At 41.1% G+C, this 27037-nt stretch overlaps 1 protein-coding gene across 8 annotated transcripts; it reads left to right on the plus strand.

Moving 5' to 3' along the window:
* Positions 1-99: 99 nt before the first annotated feature.
* KBTBD8 (kelch repeat and BTB domain containing 8) lies at positions 100-22892 on the plus strand. Of its 8 annotated transcripts, none has more exons than XR_009557089.1 (5): positions 100-215; positions 1238-1283; positions 7096-7306; positions 8990-17789; positions 18244-18345. XR_009557089.1 is itself a non-coding variant. In XM_035106697.2 (5 exons), exons 3-5 carry the CDS (start codon positions 7158-7160, stop codon positions 18705-18707), a joined length of 1728 nt encoding a protein of 575 aa, XP_034962588.1. In that variant the 5' UTR covers positions 100-215; positions 1238-1283; positions 7096-7157; the 3' UTR covers positions 18708-22892. The 8 variants fall into 8 exon arrangements, 7 of the variants coding, with proteins under 7 accessions (XP_034962588.1, XP_034962593.1, XP_034962589.1 ...); XM_035106697.2 differs by having other exon boundaries at positions 8990-10104; positions 18244-22892; XM_035106701.2 differs by having other exon boundaries at positions 132-192; positions 8990-10104; positions 18244-22892.
* The last annotated feature ends 4145 nt before the right edge of the window (positions 22893-27037 follow it).

Consider the following 27037-nt stretch of genomic DNA (forward strand, 5'->3'; position numbering starts at 1 on the left):
AACACAGACGACACGCACGCGCGCGCACACATATTAAAACTACAACTCCCAGCAGCGACCGAGGGCTCGCCGGCCAATCCGAGCTCGCGAGCGTGCGGCGTGTATGTGAAGTAGGGCGGGGGGGAGCCCGTCCTTTGGCGGAGCCGACTGGAAGCCGCGCTGGCGGCGGCGTGATCCGCTCTGGACGAGAGGGTAGCCGAGGAAGGCAATAAAGGGTGTGTGTGGGGGAGAGAGGGAAGCTTCGCCCCCCCCACTTCCTCCTCCTCCCCTCAGCCTCGTGGTGGGCCCACCCACTCACCCTTCCCCTCGCCCGCCCCGCAGTATGGCTGCCGTGGGAGGTGGGCGCAGCTGGGCCGGGGCCTGAAGGCGGTTGGCGTCGCGGGTGTGTGTGTGTGTGTGAACAGCGGGGGCGGGGCTCCGGTGAGGTGCGCGAGGGAGGGTAGGTGGGCGCGCGAGGTAGTCCGCGAGGGGCTTTCGAGGCCTGGCTGCTGGGAGGGGCCGGGAAGCAGTTCCATTGCAAGGGTCTTGCGGGGGGTAGGGTGGATGTATCAAAGTGAATGCTGGAGGGGAGCGGCGTTGCTGATTATATGTTGGGGTGGGGGGCGTCTCTGTGGGATTGGTGTTGTGGGGTACTGTGTTGTTATTGTTAATATTATTATTACTATTACTTGCGAAGTCCAAATGTGCAGGGAAGGGTTGTCAACTTAATAAAGGCCCATGGCACTTCCTTGTGCTGTGTGTGTTATTAGCTGGGTATAGACAAGTGTGGGAGGTGTCAGCCAAGAAGCCTTAGGCACGTCAGCCCTACTCAGAAATAGGCCCCACTGTGCTCACTAGGGCTTTCTGGCAGGTAAGTGTGTGTAGGTTAGCATCCCCAGTTAGTTAGGCAGGTTTTGAATTGGATAAGTGGCCCTTGTGTTTTGGGGTAAGGGGTGGGTGTGAGTGTGGGTGGGGTCTGACTCGCCACAGGTGCCATCTTGGAAGAGGCATAGCTTCCCATTGTGTAGGAAGGAGGACTGGGGGTGCTGATGTGAGGTAAAATGATAATAATTAGAAGGAGCCTCTCCAAACATCTCTTATCTCTCTCACACACATGGCAGTGTCTGTAAGCAACAGGGTTTGGATCTGGAGGTTGTATAGCTGAAATGTATAGGGCTTTGTCAATGTGCAGTGTGTCTGTGTCATGAATGTGCATGTAAATTGAGTTAAGTGGCTTGAATATACGTTTCCCCTGTAGGGTCCTGGGGTATGTGGAAACGAGGAGGACCTGGATGAGGCAATTGGTGAGTGCACTAGATATCATTAAATGACTAGACACTTCTCTGAGGCAGTAGATGAATTCACAATCAAATGCAGAATTCCCAGATACATTTCTTAAAAAATAAAATAAAAAATTGCTGCTAAACATGAGAAACCTTTGTGAGTTAGTTCTTAAAGGCACATCTTAGCCATATCTATGTGTAAAAAATGCATTGGTCAGGTATTGTCAAAAATCCACAAATGCAGTTGCCATAGTTGCTTGGCAAGCATTATCAACCCCAATCCCCAACTATATCATGCAGATTGGCTGTGATTTCAAGCTGCACTTTCTGGGCACGTAGAACACCTTCCAAACTGTCTCCATTGTAGGATGGCTTTCCAAGAACAAGCAATTGTGGACTCATGTTAAAGTTCTTTCCCACTTTTTGAAGAAAAAGGCTCCCAAAAGGTTAACAACAACAACAGTGTTATTATTTGTACTCTGCCCATGTAGCTGAGTTTCCTCAGCCACATGCGGTATTCACGCAATACAGTATAGCATACAAATTTACACCAGCCATCTCTGTAAAATATTGAATGAAAAATCTGCAGGGCGGAGAAATCTTTCAAAAAACCAGCCCTGACCCACAAATGCTGGAAGAGATCAGAGCACCTTGTAGGGGTGGATAGGGCAAAACTTCAAAGACTGAAAGTTTGTATGAGTGGTTGTCTCAGCAGACATAAAACTTGGGCAGGATAAGTCAGTTACTGTGCAGGAGAAAGGTGAAGTATCATGTAAGACCGTATAGTGGAAGCAAAAGTATCCAGATTAAGAATGTTTTGATAGTAGAATGGGATTTGTAATATGTTTAAATACCCAATCTTCCCCTCTGGGAATTTTGCTTGCTTTGTTGCTTTAACAAAAGGTTGCTTAATTGTTACTTTTCTTGGCACTCCTTGCAAGATTTTTATGCTTTGTCGTCTTTATTTGTTATGTACTAATGGTTGAGGCATAGATTTTAAAGATAATTAAATTAAATGCAATTTATGTCAGCTTCTTAAGATCTTACCATAGAGGTAAAATGCATAGTAGGTCTTTCAGGGCTTTTATTTTATTTTTGTCAGTTGGTTACAAATATTAGCCTATTGCTAGGAGCAATAGCTTCAAATATTAAGTACAAAATATTTTCCAATCCATATGAAGTTTTGCTCTAGCCAGCATTGAGTGGTGATAAATCATAAGCAGGTTTACTTCCCCAATACAGAATTGTTTCTCATAGTACAGAAGTGGCATATGATTAAAGCTTTAATTATGAACCAAAACTGCAAATGACTTATTACAGTGGTACCTCGGGTTACAAACTTAATTTGTTCCGGAGGTCCAAACTGTTCTTAACCTGCGGTGCGCTTTCGCTAATGGGGGCTCCCGCTGCCGCCATTGTGCAATTTTCATTCTCATCCTGGGGCAAAGTTTGCAACCCGAGGTACTGCATCCGGGTTAGTGGAGTTTGTAGCCGGAAGTGTTTGTAACCTGAGGTACCACTGTAATCTTAATGGGTTGTATACTTGTATCTAAGCATTTGGAAACTCTGCCAATACACTGAGAGAGCTCTGACTTGGAGCTAAAGATGAAAGAGGAGTAAGGTAAGAAAACCCAACTCTTGCTTTCAACCTTATAATCAGGCTATCTGTTTTCAATAAATGTATGAGGAAGACGAGCAAACATAATGCCTGGGGAGGTCTTATTATGGCCTGTTTGGGTTTAAAAAATGTATTATTCCTGATTTTGGGGATTACAAACTGTGATACCATTACATTAATCCCCTTGCCCTATTATTAGTTCCCTCAGTAATAACATCTTATCCCTGTCCCCAACCCCACTTTTTAAAAAATTAGCAGTGCAGGAGCAAGGAACATGGTGGGTGTGTAATTTGAAATTTGTTAGCATTTGCAGGTGGGGCAACTGGGTGGTGGTCTTTGGCTTTGACAGAAATGCTTACCATAGTTTGCCAGGATGAAGGAATTAGTAGTTCTTTTAAGTGTAAGATAAGTCAAGGCCAAGTTTCTTGTTTCAGCATTCTACTTTTAACAGTGGCTGTTCAGATACTACTGGGAAGTCCAGGGACAGGGTATGAGTACAACAGAGTGCAAGATTTTTGGAGATTAAGCAACTGGCCGCATCCCACATCAAAATTGATTATTTTCGAGAATAGGCCCTTAAGCATCAGTTGAGTTCCAGCTGCTGCCAATCAGTAGACAATACTAAGCTGAGGTAGACCATTGTTTTGACTTTGTATAAGGCATCTTCCTGTGTTTATCAGAGTCAGGAGTTTAATTCTGCTGATCTACTGGAGTTTTGTTCGTTACAATTTCTAGGTTCTTCAGCTTATTAGAAAAAGAGTTCTTTTTTATTTACAAAAATAGGAAAACATATTAATGACTTTGGCATTGTTAACAGCAAATGAATGAATGGTAGGGCACAGATAATGCAATCATAGTGAAGTGAATACATCCAGCAGATCTACATTGTTGTGGAGTCTCATAATGTTCTCATTCCCAAGTATATATTGTACAAGCTTCATTTTAGCTGAAAGCATGAGAGGGGTTGAGATTCTTGTTTGACTGCTTTGTGTAAAGTGATTGAGAATAATTAAACAATTTTTAAAATTGTTTAGAGCTGTAGTTCTCAACCTTTTCAGACCTGGGACCCAGCTTTAGCCCAAACACACAATTGGGGACCTTTTCTATATTGAATTTGTACTGTGGTCAGGTGACTGCTACTGGATCCTGTTTCACCAGTAGGGCTGGGTGATATCTTGTTTTCAACATCACAGTATATCACCAGCTAAATTTCATGATATCTCCTGCCAACCTAGCAGTTTGAAAGCATGCCAGTGCAAGTAGATAAATAGGTACCGCTGTGGCAGGAAGGTAAATGGTGTTTTTGTGCGCTCTGGCTTCCTTCACTGTGTTCCGTGGGCCAGTAGTGGTTTAGTCATGCTGGCCACATGACCTGGAAAGCTGTCTGTGGACAAACACCGGCTCCTTTGGCCTGAAAGTGAGATGAGCGCCGCACCCCATAGTTGCCTTTGACTGGACTTAACCGTCCAGGGGTCCTTTACCTTTTTACCTATATCACGATATATGCAGTGGTGGAGGGTCTTGCCATGCCTCCCCGTGGCGGCAGAGGGTCTTGCCTTACCTCCCTGCAGCAGCGGAGGGTGTGCCCTGCTTAACCGCAGCAGCAGCGGGCTTTGCTGTGCCTCCCTGCGGCAGCAGAGGGTCCCTCTGTACCTCCTTGCAGCAGCCAAGGGCCTTCATGAGGCTCCCTGGGACGGTGGAGGGCCTTAAAGTGTAAGGAAGTAGTAGATTTAATAAAAATATTAAATAAACTTCTATATATTATATTTAATGTATTTTCAACTAATTTGTGAGTAGTTTAAGTGATTTACTAGTCAAGTTGCATCTGTTTCCTCACTCAAGAGGTCTAAGTGGAATATGCATGCATTTCTCACTGAGTTCAACTAAACTTACTTTTATGTTCCTGGGAGTAAACCCCATTGAATTCAGTAGGGCTTGCTTTCACTGCTTACTGAAAAATACCCTCATCATTCTCAGACATCTTCTTCCCTCCACCCCCCCCAAAGCCCCCATCCCACTAATTCTCCCTTTTTGCAAGCAAGCAAGCAAGCAAAAAGATAGTCTCCTTCACATTCAAAAAAGCACCCTTCCTTATTAATATGGAGGAAAGCTGTTTAGGGGGAACCAACAACATAAACACCTCCAGAAAATAAAAATAAAAACTTCCTCTTTTTTTCACTGGTGAGAGAAGAAAGAAGTGCTTTCCAGTTCCTTGGTTACTTTGCCTCTTTGATTGTCTAGCTGTGGAATTGTTAGCAAGCTCTGTATGATTAGTTGAGCTCTAAGTAGAAAGATACCGGTGAAGCTGAAAGAGTTTGCTGGTTGGTGTGAGGGCTTATTGTCATTTTTTATTGGTTAGGAGGGAGGAGGGGGAGAACAAAAAATGCTGGAGACAATGCCTGCAAATTATCTGCAAAGTATGATTCAGTTGAGCTACCCCCTGGGAAGCTGTTAACTCTTCAGCTTTTGTTCAATGGTATATTGCCTTGTTGAAACACTTAAAACAATGTTATTTCAATACAATTCAACATTTTGTGATTTATTGCATAGCCCTGTTCACCAGCTGAAGATTACTGGTTCATAGTATCTGAATATATGGGAAGAATGGACCCTGGTTTCATTCAATCTAAATCTGAACCCTAAGAACTCTGGTGTTCTGTGGGGACAGGATCAAGAAGATGTTTGAAGCGTTCCTCTCTGAATTTTTTGTGGATGGTTAAAATTGTAGCTTTCAAAACAAAAATGAGATTTCATTATTATAGAGCACCTTTTTATTTTTATTTTTTGTATGGCATAGTATGTTCTTAATGCCTGTTTTGTGGTCGTTCTGTAATAATGGAAGCTTTTGTTGTTGTTTAGTCGTTTAGTCGTGTCCGACTCTTCGTGACCCCATGGACCATAGCACGCCAGGCACTCCTGTCTTGCACTGCCTCCCGCAGTTTGGTCAAACTCATGTTGGTAGCTTCGAGAACACTGTCCAACCATCTTGTCCTCTGACGTCCCCTTCTTCTAGTGCCCTCAATCTTTCCCAACATCAGGGTCTTTTCCAAGGATTCTTCTCTTCTCATGAGGTGGCCAAAGTATTGGAGCCTCAGCTTCACGATCTGTCCTTCCAGGGAGCACTCAGGGCTGATTTCCTTAAGAATGGATAGGTTTGATCTTCTTGCAGTCCATGGGACTCAAGAGTCTCCTCCAGCACCATAATTCAAAAGCATCAATTCTTCGGCGATCAGCCTTCTTTATGGTCCAGCTCTCAATTAATCCTATTATATGCTGATGTGAGGCAACTCTGGAATGTCCTTAAAAAGTCGTAAAAAAAATCATCTACCCCATTCTTCTCTGTTGAGAAAGTGTCACTATGTCCAATATATAAAACAGATTTCAATTCCAGTTGGTGTGGTTATTGGAAGTCTGTGAGTGTTTCAGTTTTAGATACACTGGGATAAGTACAAAAACAATTGAGCCCTGTAAGTTTATCAGGACCAACTGTTGGGTTGCTGCTGGACCTGAGGTGGGTTGCAAAAGTAGCACTGCTACCATGCAAATATGATTTTAAAAAATTAAGAAAGTGGGTTCCCAAATTTAAGAAGAATGAAAGTCCACGATGGTTTTAGTTCTTTCAGTACAAGAATTTAATTTTAGAAAATTCACAGAATAGTACTTTGAAGAAACCCTATGCCAACCTTGGAATTGCTGCTAAATCATTGAAGTGCTGATGGGTTAAGAAGCTGGCATGTTATTAAATTTACCAAAGTTTGCTTTAAAACAAGATCTGTGGTTCGAATGTGGCACTAAGCAAGCTGGGATCACAAAAAGTGAAACTCTTCCAAAAGTTGCAGTTCTTGTTGTAACAGGGATGTGAGTGGGTGGGAGTGTGCAATGCTGATGCTTTGCTTGGGCTTGTTCATGCTCATCCATGTGATGTTAAACCATGGTTTAATGTGTACTGAATCTCTTGCCTGAGAGATGTATAGAATTCTACCACAAGGTGACTGATGAAAAAGGAAATATATAAGCCTAGTATGTGTTGTAGCTTGTGTGAAGTCTTGGGAAGGCATCTTAATAATCTGCTCCTGTCTCCTTCAAGGTATAAGAACTAGTGTTCACAACATATAAAATATGACTCGTTTCTTGGTCCATGAAAACATGCAAGAAGATTGTGAGTCTTCTCTTTTTACTCTGTGCTAAGTTTTATTTGTTTCAATGTTTTACCAGAACCGAGCAAGTTCTCACAAATATTGAATGGCACTCCTGTTTCAAACACAGCCAGCGTTGGGATGGATCCCTCCCATGCTTGTAGCATTCTCCAGCAGCTCAAAGCAATGTATGATGAAAGACAGCTGACAGATATTGTGGTGGAAGTAGATCATGGGAAAACTTTTTCTTGTCATCGGAATGTTCTTGCTGCAATCAGTCCTTACTTCAGGTACATATTGACTAATATTTTGAGAGCAATGCATTATGTGTAATAGTTAATGTTCCATGCATGTTCTATGCATTTTCTTTTAGCTGTTGCATTCAATATTAATGTGCAGGGATTCGTTTAAGATTTAGGAACAACGGCAGTGGAAATTTGTGCATTACAAACTTCTGGATTGATTAATCATGTTTCCATATCAATATGAAATGTGATTTATTCATTTTCACCAAGACAGTTGCCTGGTTGACAGAAATCATGCCTAGGCTTTGTTTATGGTGCTAAGTTGTTAGGTCATAGCACATGAAAAGACAAGGCTTCTGATTGAACAAACATAAACCAAGAAAAATATGCCAAGGACTGCTTTCCACTAGGGAAAATAGGATCTCCTCCTTTGTCCACCAAGCTGTTCTACCACTAAAAGTCTGGAGAAGGCATATCTGTGTAAAAAACCCTAGACCTACCGTAAGATCTCTAGCCAGTTTCAGGTTCTGCACCAGTGCTACCACATTTCTCTCTATCCCTTCATGGGTTTGCCACTGTGTGAAACTGCAGACAAACAGGAATGCATCCAGTCTGAAATTGCTGGTGAAGGAAAGGAGATGAAATGAGGCAACTGAGTAAATGGGGACCATGTAAGTAAAGTGCAAACTATAGAACTCTCACACTGCAACCTAGTTCCTACTTGGTATTTGCACCATTGGCTCTTTGTGCCTGGGAAAGTGTGTCTACCCTTAAGTTTACTATACCAATTTTGACTTCTTCTTTTTGATCCCTAATAAAGAGGTATGTAGCTGGAAGCCTCTCTTCTGTTTCTTCCCCCTTTTGCCCATTATGTTGAAACAGACTGAAGTGAACAGTTTCAAAATAAGATGACTTTAGGCAATTTCAACAAAGCTGAATTATGCCTGCTAGCTCCTTCTACAATAATGTTTGTTACACAGAAAATCAGTTCATTCCATTTTTACCTCCTTACACTTCCTAGCTCAAGGAAGTTATGCATATCTTCAGTGGAAGAAAAAATGGCAAAACTGGTTGCTTTCAAGCCCCATGAGTATTTTATATTGCATCAAAACTAATCCAACTTGGAACAGTAGAAACTGCTTGTACGCTTAAGAACTTTATTAATTTAATCGTTTAAATCAGGGGTGGGAGGCTCTTTTTCTGTTGGGTCATTCACTGTGCTGAACCTAGGCTTGGCAGTGTGGGTATGGCTGCCTGTTTATGATAGGCAGTTACTCTGGTCATATATGTAGTTGCAGTCTGCTAATGCTGCTTCAGAAAGTTGCATTGCTGCAATATGCAACTATAGCAGAACATTTGATTCATTACCACAGGAGTTAGACTATTTAGCATGAACTGCTGGGAACAGCCACGTAGGTGGCATATAATATATAGCTATTCACTGCAGTGGTTGCAAAAGAAACATTGCTTTCCTTGTGTTGCAATCCATGCCCTGAGCAATAGCATGCATATATGTATACCATCAGTGGATGGTGGCTCAATAAAAGTCAGAACTCTGTTCATATGTCTGAGTATATTGTTTGAGCCAGCAATCTAAGATTAGAAATGTGTCTTGTGTTCTACAAAAAACCCAAACTGATTAGGTAATTGTTAATACAAAGGTTAGCTTACTGTTGGCATGTTAACAGTAGTTCCTTATAAATAACTCTGCACATTTTCGTTTTGTAGATCAATGTTCACTAGTGGCCTTACTGAGAGTACCCAGAAAGAAGTTCGGATTGTTGGTGTTGAAGCAGAGTCCATGCATTTAGTACTGAACTATGCATATACCTCCAGAGTAACACTGACAGAGGCCAATGTCCAAGCTTTGTTCACTGCAGCTAGTATCTTCCAGATCCCTTCTATCCAGGACCAGTGTGCTAAATACATGATCAGTCATTTGGATCCTCAGAACTCCATTGGAGTGTTTATCTTTGCTGATCATTATGGGCATCAGGAACTGAAAGTCAGCTCACAAGATTACATTCGTAAAAAGTTCCTGAGTGTCACCAAAGAACAAGAGTTTCTCCAACTGAGGAAAGACCAACTCATAAGCATACTGGACAGCAATGATTTAAACGTTGACAAGGAAGAGCATGTCTATGAAAGCATTATAAGATGGTTTGAACATGAACCCAACAAAAGAGAAGTCCACTTGCCGGAAATTTTTGCCAAATGCATCCGCATGCCCCTGTTGGATGAAGCATTCGTAGAGAAAATTCCTCCCATGTTTGCACAGGCTATAGCCCAAAACTGTGTACAGAAAGGAGAAAGTAGTGCCAATGGCTATACCCAACGGCTTGGAATGACTGCTTCAGAAATGATCATCTGCTTTGATGCTGCCCACAAACACTCAGGAAAGAAGCAAACAGTGCCTTGTTTAGATTCCGTCACAGGGAGAGTGTTCAAACTATGCAAACCACCCAATGATTTGCGGGAAGTGGGGATTCTTGTGTCTCCCGACAATGACATTTACATTGCTGGAGGGTACAGACCAAGCAGCAGTGAGGTCTCCATAGACCACAGAGCAGAAAGTGACTTCTGGATGTATGATCATTCAGGCAATAGATGGATCCCTAAGACTCCACTGCTTCGTGCCAGAATAGGCTGCAAACTGGTTCATTGCTGTGGTAAATTGTATGCAATAGGTGGCCGGGTGTATGAAGGAGATGGGCGCAACTCCCTGAAATCTGTGGAGTGTTACGATGGCCGAGAGAACTGCTGGACAGCTGTCTGTCCAATGCCTGTAGCAATGGAGTTTCATAATGCTGTGGAATATAAAGACAATATCTATGTTTTACAGGGTAAGATGCTTTGTGTCCCTATGGTATATGTGTGGGAGCATCTACAAGTGGAACGTTTCACAGAAAAATTCTCATTCAGGCCTTTACTTCTGAATAACTTTATTGAGGGTTATAGCTTGTATAAAGGAAGGTTTCTGCTTATGTCCACCTAAACTGTAGTCAAAGGGAAGTTAATTACTTTGTGACCTATGTATTGCCTGCTTTTTTATCTTGGTAATACTAGTTTGTATCCATTGCTTAGCATTTGTTTGACACATACCGTCAGTAGTTATTACTTGATGGAGGAGAAAAATGGCACTGTGTGTAGTTGATGTTACAACATATTCCACTACTTAAAAGTTATGGTAGAATGTGCTGGGACTGCTGTCCACACCACAAAGTGAATGATTTCAGGAAACACGAGCAGCAGCATTTGCTCGGTGGCCGAGTACATGGCTTGCATGTGGAGGGTCCTAGATTTAGTCCCTGACAATACTAGTGAAAAGGACTTTGGGTAGCAATGCTGGGAAAGACCTGTCACTGTGTGAGGACCTGGGAAGTTACTGTCATTCAGAAAAGACTAGTCTGGTTAGGTATAAGCAGTGATGTGGGGTGGAACATTATCCAAAATGGACAATTTGTCAGAATTATCTAGTGCTTATCTTTTCCTTGGAAAATATTCCATTTCATAAGTTCATTAGTAACAGTGATCGGATGCCAGTTGCAAATACAATACAGTCGTACCTCAGCTCCCGAATTATCGAAAACCGGAAGTGAGTGTTCCGGTTTTTTAATGTTCTTTCAGAAGCCAAACATCCAATGGGGCTTCCAATTGGCTGCAGAAGTCAATTGGAAGCCGCACTTTGAAAGTTGAATAGTCTTCAGGAACAGATTCTGTTCGACTTCCGAGGTACAAGTGTATTATACAAGTGTGGGAGTACAAAGTTGTTGATTTTCTTTGTTAAATGCAAGTAAAACACACTAAATTAGGTCACTCTCTAGGGCCTGAGAAAATTATCAGTGCATATTATCTTACGCAATTTTGCCTAATTTGCATTGAGATTTTTTTTCCAGAAACCTTGCATCACTGGATATAAGGAAATTCTGGATCTTCTATGCAGCACTTGCCTCTGCATATGATTCTGTGATTTCTGCTCCCACTCCCCCCAAGTATTCTTTTTTCTATTCATAAATAAGGGGAGCCAGAAATAATTAGTTATGGATGGGAAGGAATAAACTAGTCATCCTCTTTGCTTGCCTATTTTCCATCCATCCATCCGATCCTTCTTATGCATATATACCCCAGTGTTGCCCCTACCAACAGAGCAGCCATCCTCATGTCACCAAACCCTTGGCTTAAGTGGAATTGCTGTTTCAAATCACGCTGGAGGCTGCTTCTATAGAAATGGCTTTTAGAGGAGCCTTGTGATTGATATTGAAGCAAACCTAGTTAATCCAGGAAATCCCTGGATTTGGTAGGAGTGTCCTGGAGATACATGGAGATCTATAACATAACAAGATAAGAGTGTGTGTGGAAATGGGAAGGTGAAAATGGCTTAAATTAATAGTAGGATAAGATGCATCTGACATTTTTATGGGATTTGATGCTCCTTTCTAAAGCATCAGCAGTTTCTCCCTTTTTTCCCTAGCTTTATTGTGCTGCTTCAAAGAGAGACAATAGCAAGACAGGCAAAAAAAGGTCAGGTAGATGTATTGGAAGACAGGAGTGCCTGGCGTGCTCTGGTCCATGGGGTCACAAAGAGTCGGACACGACTAAACGACTAAACAACAAGAAGATGTAGCTTCTTTTCTGTCTTGGAGGATTCGTAGCACATAACATTTGAAGTCCCTATTGCTGATAAAATCTGGTTCAGTCCCACCTCTTCCGTACTCTTAACATTATGCAAAGTGTCTGTAGTGAGGTGGTTCCTGTAGTGAGGTGGAAAGGGTTAAAAAAGAAGCAGAATTCCTGGGAAATTTTGTTTTCCTATTACAATGGGCCTGCTGCCTGGGACAAGGCAAAAGACATTTAGACGAATACTTCTCATTCTTCCCTGCCCTGTATAATAATAATAATAATAATAATAATAATAATAATAATAATAATAATAATAAAAATTATACCCCACCCATCCGGCTGGGTTTCCCCAGCCACTCTGGGCAGCTCCCAACAGATTAAAAACAGAATAAAAAATCAAATATTAAAAATTTCCCCAAACAGGGCTGCCTTCATACTTGGTCAGGGGTGGGGCACTATGGCCCTCTGGATGTTGGATTAGCACTCCCATCATATCTGTCCATGGGCCATGATGTAAGTTAGGAGTGCAAACAACCTCCAGAAGGCTGAAGATTTCCCATCTTTCATTTTTTAAACTGGTTTTTAATTTCAAATAATAAAACATACCCGTACAAGGAAAACTTAGAGCTTAGCGGTTGTACAGAAAAGAAAGAAAAATAGCAGCTGATGGTTGTTGTAGTTTTAGACATTCCAAGAAAGGCAATAATATGAAAGTGTCTCTATACAGTGGTACCTCTACTTACAAATAACTCTACTTACAACTTTTTCTACTTACGAATGGAGCTCCGTCCGCCATCTTGGATGCGGTTTAGATAGATTTATTCCACTTACGAATTTTTAGATAGGGTTGCTTCGACTTACGAATTTTTTCTCCCAATGCATTCCTATGGGATTCGACTTACAATTTTTTTCGACTTACAAATGTGTGTTCGGAACACATTAAATTCGTAAGTAGAGGTACCACTGTATAAGGTTCTATGAATAGACGGAGGGTGAAAACCAAGTTCAATTGTCTTAAGAAAGTTAATAAAAGGCTACCATGTTCTGTGGAAGGTGTGAGTCCGAGATCAATATTCCTTTTGTGAAATGGTTAATTTATCCATAAGCATGATGCCCCATACTTGCAAAATCGAGGCTTCAAAAAGATTTACATTTAAATAATGCAAATAGCTGCAGTTAATAAATAGAGGATGAGGTCTTTATTGGTTATGTTCTTAATCCAGGGGGTAAAATAGAATCATAGAGTTGGAAGAGACCACAAGGGCCATCCAGTCCAACCCCCTGCCAAGCAGGAAACACCATCAAAGCATTCCTTACATATGTCTGTCAAGCCTCCGCTTAAAGATCTCCAAAGAAGGAGACTCCACCACACTCCTTGGTAGCAAATTCCACTGCCGAACAGCTCTTACTGTCAGGAAGTTCTTCCTAATGTTTAGGTGGAATCTTCTTTCTTGTAGTTTGAATCCATTGCTCCGTGAAAGAAAAGAAAGTAGGGCTAATTTTGAGTCCGGTTGCAGTGTTTGTCCCAACATCTGATTAATGTTTGTAGAACTTTTCCCCAAAAGGGAATAATTTTGGGGCAAAGCCACCACATGTACTAGAGAGCAAGGCAAATTGCATTCTTGCCAGCAAATGTTGGATGTTTTAAGTTTCTGTTGTTGTTTAGTCGTGTCCGACTCTTCGTGACCCCATGGACCATAGCACGCCAGGCACTCCTGTCTTGCACTGCCTCCCATAGTTTGGTCAAACTCACATTAGTAGCTTCAAGAACACTGTCCAACCATCTCGTCCTCTGTCGTCCCCTTCTCCTTGTGCCCTCAATCTTTCCCAAAACATCAGAGAGTTGGCCAAAATATTGGAGTTAAGATTAAGTCTATATAATCTGTCTGGGCACATGTACTAGCGATGTGCTTTTCTCGAGTTCTAATTGAGATGGATCCAAGTGGTAGCTTATCCCAAAATTGTTCCCAGAGTTGAAACAAAAAATTAAAAAAAATCCTTCCAGTAGGACTTTAGTTTGTCATTCGTATGAGATTGCGTGTGCATGCACACGAGTTGTTACTTTAAGTCTCAAAAATCTCTTCCGCATTTTAGTCTTCATGAAGTGAGAAGAAGGATAGTCAATTGTGTGAGGTTTTTATATAGTTGGAAGTTGATTCCCTTTCCCAGAGGGTTGGTTGAGTTGAGTAGTTGCTCAAAACTATTTAAGCTGTGTAATGCTGATTTAGAAAATTTATAATGTGTATCTCCAACCAGCCACCTGGTATATCTCCCAATTTAAAATTTATTTCTGGAGCTGTAAAGGGCTTTTGATAAATGTAGAAGATTCTGAATTTATCTAATCCCACTGTTTCCCATTTTCCAAATGAGCCTGATTTGGCTGCTGTGCACAAGGAAGAATGTTGAGTTCTTAGGACTAAAGGAAATCAAAAGGTAAATGTTTCGGTCTCCCTTCCATGTGGTCAAATCCGATTTTAGAAATGGGTTAATAATGTCTTCTGATGTCTTGTTCATTTTCTGATAAGGGAGTGAATGCATAAAGTCTTGACATGTATCATCCTCCTTTTTTAACCATGGGACCTGGTCTGAGCCTTGTATAATCAAAAGAATATTGTGTAAGTAAGGGAGCAGAGTCCTTCTATTTTTTTTAGGTTAGGTATTGCTTTTCCTCCTTTCTTGACTCTATAAAGGGTTTTATGAGGTAGTTGAGGTTTCTGGTTTGCATGAATAAAATTTAGTATATTTTGGCCAATTAATTAACATGAGAAATGAATTGCTAAGCTCTGAATAAGGAAAGATTGTGCAGTAAGAGCATCATTTTTGCTAAAGAAACTACCCGGCCACGAGAATGTAAACTTAGTCGATTTTTTGAGCATTGTTAATTCTTTTCTCAAGGCAGTAAAGTTCATTTTTTCTAGTTTTGATAGATTCTTAGATATATTCACTTCCAGGTATTTAAAGTAGATATTACAGAGATTCAGGCCAGTTGTTTGTGCTAGTGCATTTGTAGGCTTGGCGGGGTGTACATATACATAAACTCAGATTTGGTGAAGTTAACAGTGAATCCAGATATCTTGCCATATATAGCAAGTTGGTGCATAACAGAAGGTAAAGAGGCTTCATAATCAGAAAGAAATAATACTTTGGCATTCCCCCCCCCTATCTTGAGGAAATTTCACTTCAAACTTCCCCTCCCCACTGCAAAAGAGGGAGTCAAAAAAGTTCATACCAGAGGACTAGCATTGCTAGGACCCTCAAACTGTTTTTAAACTTAAACCATTTTAAAACTTGATGAGAACTATTTTCAAGAAAGAAACTGTTTAGAGGAGGGTGTTGCATTTAAATGTCCTTTCTGTTCAAAATACTAAATGTTTTATTGCTGCAGCTCTTCCTGAGAACATGTCAAGTAATGGTTTAGACTCTAGAGGGCCTCTGAGCCTAAGAAAAGTGCCTTTCCTGCTGAATATTTACACTCATGCAAAAAAAGGTGCAGAAAAGAAAACCTCTAATCACACTCTTGAAAACCTACAGGTGAAATAATAATACTATTCAGTCTCTTCTCTCTGCCTGTGCTCTACTGCCTGTGCCATGCAACCTATCCCCATTAGTAGCTGGGCTTTGCCAATGGGAGAACCTCAGGTTAGCAGGAGTCAAGAAATTTAATGAGATAAAGGGCTCACTTCAATAGGGAAACATTCAAAGGACATCTACCAATGGTAGGGAACACTTGGAAATGTGGTTTGCAAAACAAATTGGAAAGTTTCTGACAAAGTACAGCTAGATCAGGCATAGGCAAACTCCAGCCCCCCACTGGTCCTGTTAGGGATGATGGGAATTGTAGTCCCAAACATCTGGAGGGCCGGAGTTAATGCCTGAGCTAGATAATCTACATGTGTACTGAAAGCTAATTTGTCTACTTTTGATATAAAGAGGTTAGACCTTGCTGGAGAGGTGCTCCAAAATAGAGACTCTGGGTCAGCACCTGTTAACCTGGAATATTTTGAACTTTCCCAGGCAAGTGGGAAAGTAGCTATTATCAGTCTCCATTAAATCTGTAGTAAAACAGCACAAAGAGACTTATTTCAACACTGATGTTCAAAAGTAGATGTAGAACAGAATAAAAAGTAAAAAGGTTGATGTGAGTGCAAAGGTTTGTGTAAATGTCTTTAGAAACCATGGTTTATCTTGTCAATGTATTGTTGTTGTTTAGTCGTTTAGTCGTGTCCGACTCTTCGTGACCCCATGGACCATAGCACGCCAGGCACTCCTGTCTTGCACTGCCTCCCGCAATTTGGTCAAACTCATGTTCGTAGCTTCGAGAACACTGTCCAACCATCTTGTCCTCTGTCGTCCCCTTCTCCTAGTGCCCTCAATCTTTCCCAACATCAGGGTCTTTTCCAAGGATTCTTCTCTTCTCATGAGGTGGCCAAAGTATTGGAGCCTGAGCTTCACGATCTGTCCTTCCAGGGAGCACTCAGGGCTGATTTCCTTAAGAATGGATAGGTTTGATCTTCTTGCAGTCCATGGGACTCTCAAGAGTCTCCTCCAGCACCATAATTCAAAAGCATCAATTCTTCGGCGATCAGCCTTCTTTATGGTCCAGCTCTCACTTCCATACATCACTACTGGGAAAACCATAGCTTTAACTATACGGACCTTTGTCGGCAAGGTGATGTCTCTGCTTTTTAAGATGCTGTCTAGGTTTGTCATTGCTTTTCTCCCAAGAAGCAGGCGTCTTTTAATTTCGTGACTGCTGTCACCATCTGCAGTGATCAAGGAGCCCAAGAAAGTAAAATCTCTCACTGCCTCCATTTCTTCCCCTTCTATTTGCCAGGAGGTGATGGGACCAGTGGCCATGATCTTGGTTTTTTGTCAATGTATTAGCTTTACCCAAACTCTTATTGCACTGGTATTATTGATTGAAATTGTTTTAAACTGTTTTTAATACTGTACTCGTTGCAATCTGTCCTGGGACTTTAAGGTAAAAGGCATGATTATGAGGATCATAGAATCATAGAACTGTAGAGTTGGAAGGGACCACGAGGGTCATCTAGTCCAACCCCCTGCCATGCAGGAATCTTTTGCCCAAGACCCATGACCCATGGCTTTTGCTCAAACCCATGACCCTGAGATTAAGAGTCTTATGCTCTACCGACTAAGCTATCCCAAATGATGAGGATGATGATGATATTCCTGTGAGTTTCAGCAAAATGTATGCTGTTCCAGGAGTCACATGTCTGAAAATGAATTACCATAATGTGGGAAATCTTAACTGTTTTCTACCTAATTAGGTTCTACATGGTGAAGTGCACACCACTCAGATAGGTATGCTATGGACAGCTCTCTATAGTGGACAAAGCTGATAACTGGTTTTAATGAACAGCAGTGTTCATAGAATTCAGTGGTATTTAGGTAGCCCATGTACGGTTGTCACCTAAGTTAATGCAACTCACCTCTTAAATTGGGATAAATGAGTTTTCACCAGCATGTTTAATATATAAGGAAAGCACAACAATTACTATTTTAGTGATTTAAATTCAGTTTCGTCCAACTTCCTAGATGAGGCTTCCTCAACCTCGGCCCTCCAGATGTTTTTGGCCTACAATTCCCATGATCCCTAGCTAGCAGGACCAGTAATCAGGGATGATGGGAATTGTAGTCTCAAAACATCTAGAGGGCCGAGGTTGAGGAAGCCTGTTCTAGATAGTCAGAAAAGCCTATCTAAGAAATTGGATGTGGTTTTTTTTATCACTGTATGAAGCAATACTGTAGAACCTGTTGTTGTTGTTGTTGTTGTTGTTATTATTCTTTTGTCATTTAGTCATGTCCGACTCTTCGTGACCCCATGGACCAGAGCACACCAGGCACTCCTGTCTTCCACTGCCTCCCGCAGTTTGGTCAAACTCATGTTGGTAACTTCGAGAACACTGTCCAACCATCTCGTCCTCTGTCGTCCACTTCTCCTTGTGCCCTCAATCTTTCCCAACATCAGGGTCTTTTCCTGATGGAACCAGTAGCCCTCCAAATGTGGTTAGAGTCCAAACTCTCATCAGGCCTTGGCAGCATGGCTGATAGTTGGGGATGCTGAAGGTTGTGGCCCTCTGTTGTTGGGTTGCATTAGGTATATATTTGGATATCTAACATAAAAGCAGCATTTCTTGCTGAGTAACCATACACAAGTCCTATAATAATTGTATTTTAAAAATCGATTAAAAGTTTGAGACTCTTAACTAGGGCAACATTGTGATGAGATGTCCTTTGGAAAGCCAGAAAGGGAAATCTCTTATTTTGACTTCGCCCACTGTCATCTTAGAGCACACTGTAAGTCTTACGCTTTGGTCTCTCTTCCTTTCTCTCCCTAGGAGAATTTTTTCTCTGCTATGATCCCCGAAAAGATTACTGGGGTTTCTTAACTCCTATGACTGTGCCTAGGATCCAGGGTTTGGCAGCTGTCTACAACAACTCCATATACTATATTGCTGGAACCTGTGGAAACCATCAGCGTGTGTTTACCATAGAGGCCTATGACATTGAGTTGAACAAGTGGACTCGAAAGAGGGATTTCCCGTGTGACCAGTCCATCAATCCATACATTAAACTCGTCGTCCTCAAAAATAAACTTCATTTGTTTGTCCGAGCTACTCAAGTCACTGTTGAAGAACACGTCTTCAGAACCAGCAGGAAGAATTCTCTTTATCAGTACGATGAAGTTACTGACCAGTGGCAGAAGGTGTATGAGACCCCAGATAAGCTCTGGGATCTTGGACGTCATTTTGAATGTGCTGTTGCTAAATTGTATCCACAGTGTCTTCAGAAAGTTATTTGACTTCTTCTGTGTCCCCCCCCTCCTTTCATTGGTAAAAGGCCTTAGTACTTTGGTATTTAATGGTAGCAGAAAAATCTGTTTTTAAAGGAAAAAACCAATTCAATTCTGTCAGTATTTAATGTGAGCTGAAATGGTTGGTGGTTTGTTTTTTGGTTTTTTACATGGGGATGGGTGCTCTTTAAAGGTTGCAGTGTGGAGAAGGGAATTAGTAGTTTAGTTTCCTAATGGGTGTTTTCCTGCGGTGAAAGGTGTGGGTTACAAAGTGCAATTATCAGCATTTTCTTTGCTAGAGTCATTTGATCATGTTGTTTCAGAGTGACAGTTTGACTAAAAGCAAGAGTAGGTGGATTGGGGTAACGCAGAGAGCAAAATCTGACATGAATAGCTGAAGTGAAGAGAGCAAGTTTGAAGTGACTTATTTAAAATACGGGTAAAATCTGAGGCAATATCACTAGTTTGCTGTTTTAGATTCAGTGACACTAAATAGACAAGTTCCTGGTCCTTTTACCTCTTCCATATGTATAAAGGTACTGAAATATTTATGTTTATAAATTATGGTAGCTACTGCAGAAATATCAAAATTTGCAGCAGAACATGAGCTACCACCTTGAAAAACACCTCCTTTAGGTGGCTGCATCACTCCTTTTCTGTGAGTTTTAGTGTGTTTGATTGTCTACTCTTGAACTTCCAGTGGCATCAGAAGAACCATTTTCTGCCAATTAAATGTATAGCTTCAAAAGCAGTTGAACACGGTCACTCCATAAAGGGCTTAAACCCAATGGTGCTAGCACATTTTTAATACTTGCAAGTTTGAAATGGGTCAAACGGGACTGCTAATTTAAAGCACTCCATTAGTATTAATGTCTCTAGTCTTAAGCATGTATCTTAGTGCTTTGTATATGAGCCTCTATTTTATTTTGACTTTTTCTTGTGAAATTTGTTCTTGCGTAGAATAAGGATAGGCAAAGTATTAATGTCTGTTAGTTTGGGGAGAGTTGTTCCAGCTTTTAGAAGGTTAAGCGCTGAATGCACTTTTTTGTCCATCCTCCAATAAGACTTAACAGTGTAGTTTGTGACACTCCTTGTCAACAATAATAAGTTGAGTTAGGCTGCACTTATTTTCCCACTTACCTTGGAGTTAACTCCATTGAATATGGAATAACTTAATTCCACATAAGCATGCATAAGATTGTATTGTGTGAGAGCTGGCTGTTGGGAAAATAATGCTGAGCCATCCTTCAAAAATATGGCGTATTAACTCATCACCTTATGTTTCCTTCTGTTGCCGTTTTGGCATGTGCTTGTCTTTGCAGCTGACAAATTCTCATGAAACAATGGTTTCCCCCAGTCAGCTTAATGTAGAAGCAGTTCTGGCTTTTGCCAGTACCGTTGGATCCTTCTAACTGTCACCTGATTTTAAGCACTCCAGTTATTTGTGGAATAATGTGAAAGTTTGCACTACTGAGCTTTCTTTGTGCTCCAAGGGTAGCCACTTTAGGAAGTCCAGACATAAAAGCTTTTGGAACAGAGTAAGAATCCAGTACATTGTGACAAAGCCCTGGTGTTTTAAACCATGGTTAAAAATAAACTCTGGCTTAATGCGAATGAGCACTGTGCCCTTTCACTTGGTGAGTTCCTGCGGTACTGCTGGGAGGCAAGTTTGTCATGATGTCTAAACCTGGGCTGGTGGTCTGTTTCTCTCTAAACAAACAATAATTGGAAGCCAACGTTTTGTTACTGGCTTGCTACTCCTGCTTTATTCTGGAGGAAAGAAAACAAGGAGCCTGTGTTCAGTTGTTATAATAACTCTAGGTTGCTTACCAGCAGCACCGTGGAAATGGGGGAAGAATAAACCAAGCACTGCATTAGCAAGCATGCTGCTCATTTATGTTAAGCCATAGTTGATATTTTTCTTTTACTTAATGTCAAGTACAGACCAGGTCTAAGAAGACTTTCTAGCTTTTCATCTGGAGTGACTAAGGATTTGTTAACATCTCTTTAGCATCTAAGCGTTAATAGTAGGCCTCTTACTGGTGATAACTTCCGAGGGAGGTTGAGGAGCATGGTTGCTCAAGAATGAAACATGCCCTGCTTTCATCTTGATCCAATTTAAGTTCCACTTTGAAAGATGGTGATCGGCCTTATACCCAAGGATGATAACTACTTCTGACTTAATAGATACTCATGTCAGTGAAACTGTGGTTTAAAGAGATTACATTTAGAATATTGAGTAAATTTCAACTTGTAATCCCCAACACGTTTGTGCTAACATGATCCCACTTGAGTTTGTACGTTTTAAATCTTGCACAATATATTGAACACAACTGTGAAACTGAAAGGACAATAAAGCCTCGTTCTGTTGCATACCTCATCTTCCAGAGATTCAGCAAGAAGCCTTTTGTCTTTGGGTTTCTTTATGTACCGTGCTCGAGGTACAGTGACCTGAACATAAGAGACAAAATGTGTGCATCTGTCATGATGTCTTTATATTTCCCCCCCCCATTGTTGTCTCTCTTAACAGCATTGAGAGGTCAGGCTAGTAAACGATACAGGCTGGGTAACTAAAAAACTAATGCTTTTCTTCACTTCGCGAAAGTCCATAACTCTACATTGCCACAATGATGCTTAATCTGTGGAGTAGCAGTGCTGCAGAATTGTGTGCAAAATAGTCTGTATGCCTACAGCATCTAATCTGCACCTTATTCTCTGTGTAGCCAACTGGAGATGTGAATTGGTGCTGCAGTGTGTCTGAATGGCTCAGCAGTTTCCATTCAGCATGACAAGGTTGTCTTGTTTGCTCATGCTGTTAAGAAATAGCGATGGAAAAAGAATGAAGGACAGTGAAATGTTCCCTTGATAGTTTAAGATGAACCCAATACTTCAAATGGTAAGGTGCAGACAGTCTAACGCCTTAGATGCGAGTTCAAGTGCTTCTCTAAAAGGCTAAGACTTCGATGTCTTAAGCATAGTTTCTGTGACTAAATTCTGAAATAAGTTAATGGTGGGGATACTGTTCACACATATCCAGTTGCTTTCACATATTTAACTATTCTAAATCCTTAGTTGGCTATATTTGCGCTGTTGTAAGCCTCTTAGCTGCAAACTTTCTGAAGCACCCTCCCATAAAAGTTGTTAGTATTTTATTTTTTACAAAGGTGTTATGTGTCTTTCAAAAAAAAAGTTCTGTTGAAAATCTTTACAAGACTTGTTGCTGCTTTTTGACAATCTCCTGTATTTATTTAGTAGAAATGTCAATCTGACTTGAATTTTTTTTTTTAAAAAAAGTTTAAGTTAGCAAATGACCCTGTCATGTGATGTATAGAATATGCTGTGGTTAATTCTACAGTAGGTTTGTTCTTAATTTTCATTTTTATCTGCACTAAATACAAAGATCTTTTTTGTTTAACCATTCACACTGGGGGTTGGGGGTTGGTCGTAGCGTGCTTGAAAGCTAACTCTTGAATTTTTTTGCCATGGGGGTGAAATACACTGAGTCTTATGCATGAATAATTTAAGCAGTTAATATTAACCAAGACGTTTTAGTTGTTTACATGCTTCTAAATTATCTAGTGAAAATTGTCAGTACGTATAAAACTTGCTTTTTAAAAAATCCGATTTTTAAAAACGAACCCTGCACAGCATGAGAACAGACGGCAAAACTGTACTTGTGCTAAACTCTGCAGGGCTATGTTTGATCTATCTGCCCTTTTTATTGTTCTTCTAGCTTAGCTTCTTGAGACATTACTTTTCCATTTAAATGTTTTTTTTGTGTGTATGTGTTTTTTGAAACAGACTGGGGAAAAACGATCCAAGTTTTATTCCAAAACTTTTTGATTTGAAGAAACACTCCACCAAGTGCATACTCCATTGCTTGGCCTCACAGAAATAAAAGCGGTGCTGTGAGGTGGTGCTGCCTGATGGGCTGCCTGCCCAACCCAACTACAGCTGGCTTTGTTGTGTGTGCGGTGCATGTAGTTTGCATAATATCAAAACTCCTTGCGTTCCAAAACTTGTTTAGAATTGGCATCAGAAGTTCAGTGCTCAGGTATGTTAGTAAGAAGTACTGTAGTCCTCTGAGGGCAAATGTGTGGATTTTTTAAACATTTTGCCATAATTGCACAATTTTTTGCATTTTTACTTAATGTCATGTTCATTTTTTCTTATAATAAACCTGTTCAAATATGATCGGTCCCGGTGTTTTGCTTTGTTTTTAGTGTTTTGCATGTCTTAAGTTCATAGCACATTTCTGGAAGGCTGTGGTCTGGTATTAAAACTGAACATTCACATGGCAGTACCCAACAAAGTAGTTCTGTTAGCAGAGGTATGTCCAAAGTCCGTTTCAGGGGCCTAATCTGGCCCGCTGGTTGATTTAATCTGGCCCCCGTGGCAGTATATGTCCTGGGGTAAAATCCTTTAAAAAAGCTCAGTTTGGTCAGCCCTCACACATGCTCACTTCATCAAATCTGGCCCTCTTTGGAAAAAAGTTGGGGTACCACTGTGTTAGCACAATGGCTGTACAACACAGATTCCCTGTGCGCCCTAAATTTGTTCTGGGGTTTCCCCAACCCTCTGGAGCCAAGGGTGGAGGGCAAGGAGAGGTAATTTATTTTGCAGCCAGGTATCCTAGCTCCAATGTAACTACTTTGTGGCATCCCATAGTTTGGTTTTCTGTAATCTCTCCCCCAGCCCTACCCACTCCATCCTCCTAGATTCGGAGAGCTGTATTTGCTCCAGGCTGCTGAGACCAGCTTCAATAGGTAAAATTTACCATACAGAATTCACCCCTGGAAAAAACAGTCCTGAGCTCCACGTTATAGCTTCCCAAAACTGCTTTCTTAAAAATAAATAAAGAACATACCCATCTGCCTTTGGATCATATGCAGTTTGATTCTAAATTCCTGCCCAAATAGGAACATTCTGCATTGCTCCTAGGAAGGGAATCTTTTCTTCTCACTCTCAAGCAGCAATGTTCTATATCCTCATATATCTTTACAAGCCTTAGTGCCCTGAGCCCCTGTTTGGGAAAAGTCTGGGTCCAATAAGTAATAATAATAATAATAGCCTAAGCAGCATTGGGAGATTATTTTAGCACTAGAGTGATGGAAGAAAGGATAAGGGTTGGTATCTGCATGTTCTTGTTGAAAAGAGCTCTGCATGTCCCAGCCTATGAATAGTATTAAAATAACACTAGGGTACTTGATAGCTAGTTCAAATGAGCTTGTCTGTCTGGGGTGATGGGGCCCTTAGAATTGATTTTGACTATAGGTTTAGTTTAATTTCTGTTTCTATCCATCTTTCCATGCAAACCTGTAGCAAAATGGATCAGAGGCAGTGCTTTCAGCTACACATTCAATAAGTGCCATGCGTCTTTTCGAATGTGATACTGGTCAACTGGAACACTGAATAATGTTTATGAGAAGAGTAGGTGTTGGATGTAACATGACAACAGCAGTAGCACAATTTACTACAGCACAATTTACTACAGCAGATGTGTGATGAAATCATAAATGTGCAGATTGGAGAATAGACTCCTGCGCATCAAGAAAAAATCCCCCTTATTGCTTGCTCTAAGCTTAACATTTCCTTTTTATTCATAATTTCTAACTTACCTGTCATGGTACGATCCCAACGCAGTTTACAACAAAACAGATTACGCAGTCAAATGACCGTGGTTGCAAACGGCTCAAGACTTCCAGCAAGTGCACAAGTTCAGCAGTGCAAAAGTGAAAGTTCTTCATACGTTGGTCTTTGAGACAAGTGATAACGTCAACCCTTCATAATCAGTTTAAACAAGACAAGGGCAATGTGTTTAAAAGGGGTTCCTTTTAAACACTACAATGCCTTGTTTAAAGTTTATGAACCTCAGTTTTTGTTTAACAATTCAACGCATTGAAATATGGGATCGCATATTGATAGGATCGTATACAGTGGTACCTCGGTTTATGAACACAATTGGTTCCGGAAGTCTGTTCATAAACTGAAGCGTTCATAAACTGAAGCAAACTTTCCCATTGAAAGTAGTGGAAAGTGGATTAATCTGTTTCAGACGGTCCGCAGAGTACTTAAACTGAAGCGTTCATAAACTGAAGCGAACTTTCCCATTCAAAGTAATGGAAAGTGAATTAATCCGTTCCAGACGGGTCCGCGGAGTACTCAACCTGAAGCTTACGTAACCTGAAGCATGGGTGTAATTGGTTCCGGAAGTCTGTTCATAAACTGAAGCGTTCATAAACTGAAGCGAACTTTCCCATTGAAAGTATTGGAAAGTGAATTAATCTGTTCCAGATGGGTCCGTGGTGTTCGTAAACTGAAAATTCGTAAACCGAGGTGTCCATAAACCGAGGTTCCACTGTATAACTACATGGGACGTGGGTGATGCTGTGGTCTAAACCACTGAGCCTAGGGCTTGCCGATCAGAAGGCTGGTGGTTCGAATCCCTGCAATGGGGTGAGTTCCCGTTGCTCAGTCCCAGCTCCTGCCAACCTAGCAGTTTGAAAGCACGTCAAAGTGCAAGTAGTTAAATAGGTACCGCTCCGGTGGGAAGGTAAATGACGTTTCCGTGCACTGCTCTGGTTTCACCGGAAGTGGCTTAGTCAAGCTGGCCATACTATTGACAACTCAAGGGTCAAAAGCCAGGGCAAAGACGTGCGTCTGTGGGTGCCGTGTTTCAAGCAATGTTGTGCAGCCTCTGCCCAGCCACCCTTTTAACTTCTCAAAATGCACCGCAATGACATTTTTATTTATGTCTACTCAGAAGTAAACCCACTGAGTTTAATGGGACTTACTCCCACTAAGAGTTGATAGCATTACAACTTTAGTTGGGCTGAATGTTTGGAAAACAATGATATGGTTGTTAGGCTTGCATATGTTTTATAGCTGTATAATTCTGCTAGGTGACTGAACTAGCAGCAGTAAAATCTAATTTCGGTTTAACAGTGCAGTTAGGTCTAAAGTAACTGTGCATTTTTATGAGAGAGTCAGACAGAAAGAGTGTGAATATAATTACTGTGGGAAGACTCCTATTCACTTGTTTTACATTTTTATATATATAAAAAATAGAAGGTAAGTTAAAAGTACAAAACCCAAGATTTTGCAGCACTACAAACTCAATGGATTTGATTTTACAGTGGTACCTCTGGAAACGTACCTGATCCGTTCCGGGGTGCCATTCACACCCCAAAAAGCACGTATCCAGAGCGCCGATAGAGTGCGTGCGCGAAGCGCCAATAGAAGCAAAATGCTTCTGTGCATGCACGCATGGTAGAACCCGGAAGTAAACACTTCCGGGGTCCGCGGAGTACGCATCCCGAAAATACGCAACCTGCAGCGTACAAAACCCGAGGTGTGACTGTACCTACTATGCTGTTTTTCTAAACCGGTACTGTTTTTTAAATAAATGTTTTTATATATGCTATTGTTTTAACTGTTCTTATATATGAAACTGTTTAATATATGCTTCTGTGACAGAGTGCAGATTTAAATCAAGGTCTCATTAGCCCTAGTGTGAAACTCTAACCCAGAGCTTTCCCAACCTTTCATGTTGGTGACACACTTTTTCGACATGCATCATTTCTGTAACACAGTAATTCAGTTTTACTATCAAACCAGAGGTTAAACTAACCCCTTTCCAGCCCCGGAAGGAGCACTGGGAATGCTCATGCAACAAACCTGCACACTGCAGCCAACACATTAGCGTGTCGTGACCCACAGTTTGGAAAGCTCCGCTTTAATTAGTGTACCACGATGGCGCTCCAATAGGATTTTTTAAGGGTTCAGCGTCTAAGCCAAGTCTGGTCCAATTTCAGGATTATGAATCAGGAACATAGGAACTTGCCTTGTACTGAATCGGGCCCTAGGCCCAACTAGCTCAGTATTGATCAGCAGTAGAGTTCTCTAGGGGTTATTTATTTATTTATTTATTTATTGCTTCCTTTCTTGACTGCCCAATAACTAAAATTATCTCTGTGATTTACCATTGTTCATCCTAGAACTTTGGCTTCCAGAAACTCATCATCTTGTATGTGTTCCTCTGGACACACTCCAGTGAATTTGCCAGTGCCATTCTTAAAATGCAGTATCCAAAACTGGACCCAGTACTTTAGATGTGGACTCACAAAGCTTGTTGCATGGAAACAATTCAAGGAAAGGAGGAGCCAAATGGAGTGGGCCTCTCTTTTTATTTCTGCCTTTGCTACAGACAGGTGGCATGGTGAATTATTGGATAGCCAGCTTTTCACACATTTTGTTATAGTAGACCTGTGATCTAAAACCAATTTTATGCAGGAACAACGATTCAGATTATTCCTGTTCACTTTCATTCCTGAGAGTAA

Source organism: Zootoca vivipara, chromosome 2, assembly GCF_963506605.1.
Source record: "Zootoca vivipara chromosome 2, rZooViv1.1, whole genome shotgun sequence".
Classification (NCBI taxonomy): domain Eukaryota; kingdom Metazoa; phylum Chordata; class Lepidosauria; order Squamata; family Lacertidae; genus Zootoca; species Zootoca vivipara.

Excerpts from the sequence above, each read along its gene's own strand:
- KBTBD8 (XM_035106697.2), top strand. The coding sequence starts at position 7,158 with ATGGATCCCTCCCATGCTTGTAGCATTCTCCAGCAGCTCAAAGCAATG. Across the intron at positions 7,307-8,989 it reads GCAATCAGTCCTTACTTCAG|ATCAATGTTCACTAGTGGCC; the intron begins GTACATATTGAC and ends TTCGTTTTGTAG. Across the intron at positions 10,105-18,243 it reads CAATATCTATGTTTTACAGG|GAGAATTTTTTCTCTGCTAT; the intron begins GTAAGATGCTTT and ends TTCTCTCCCTAG.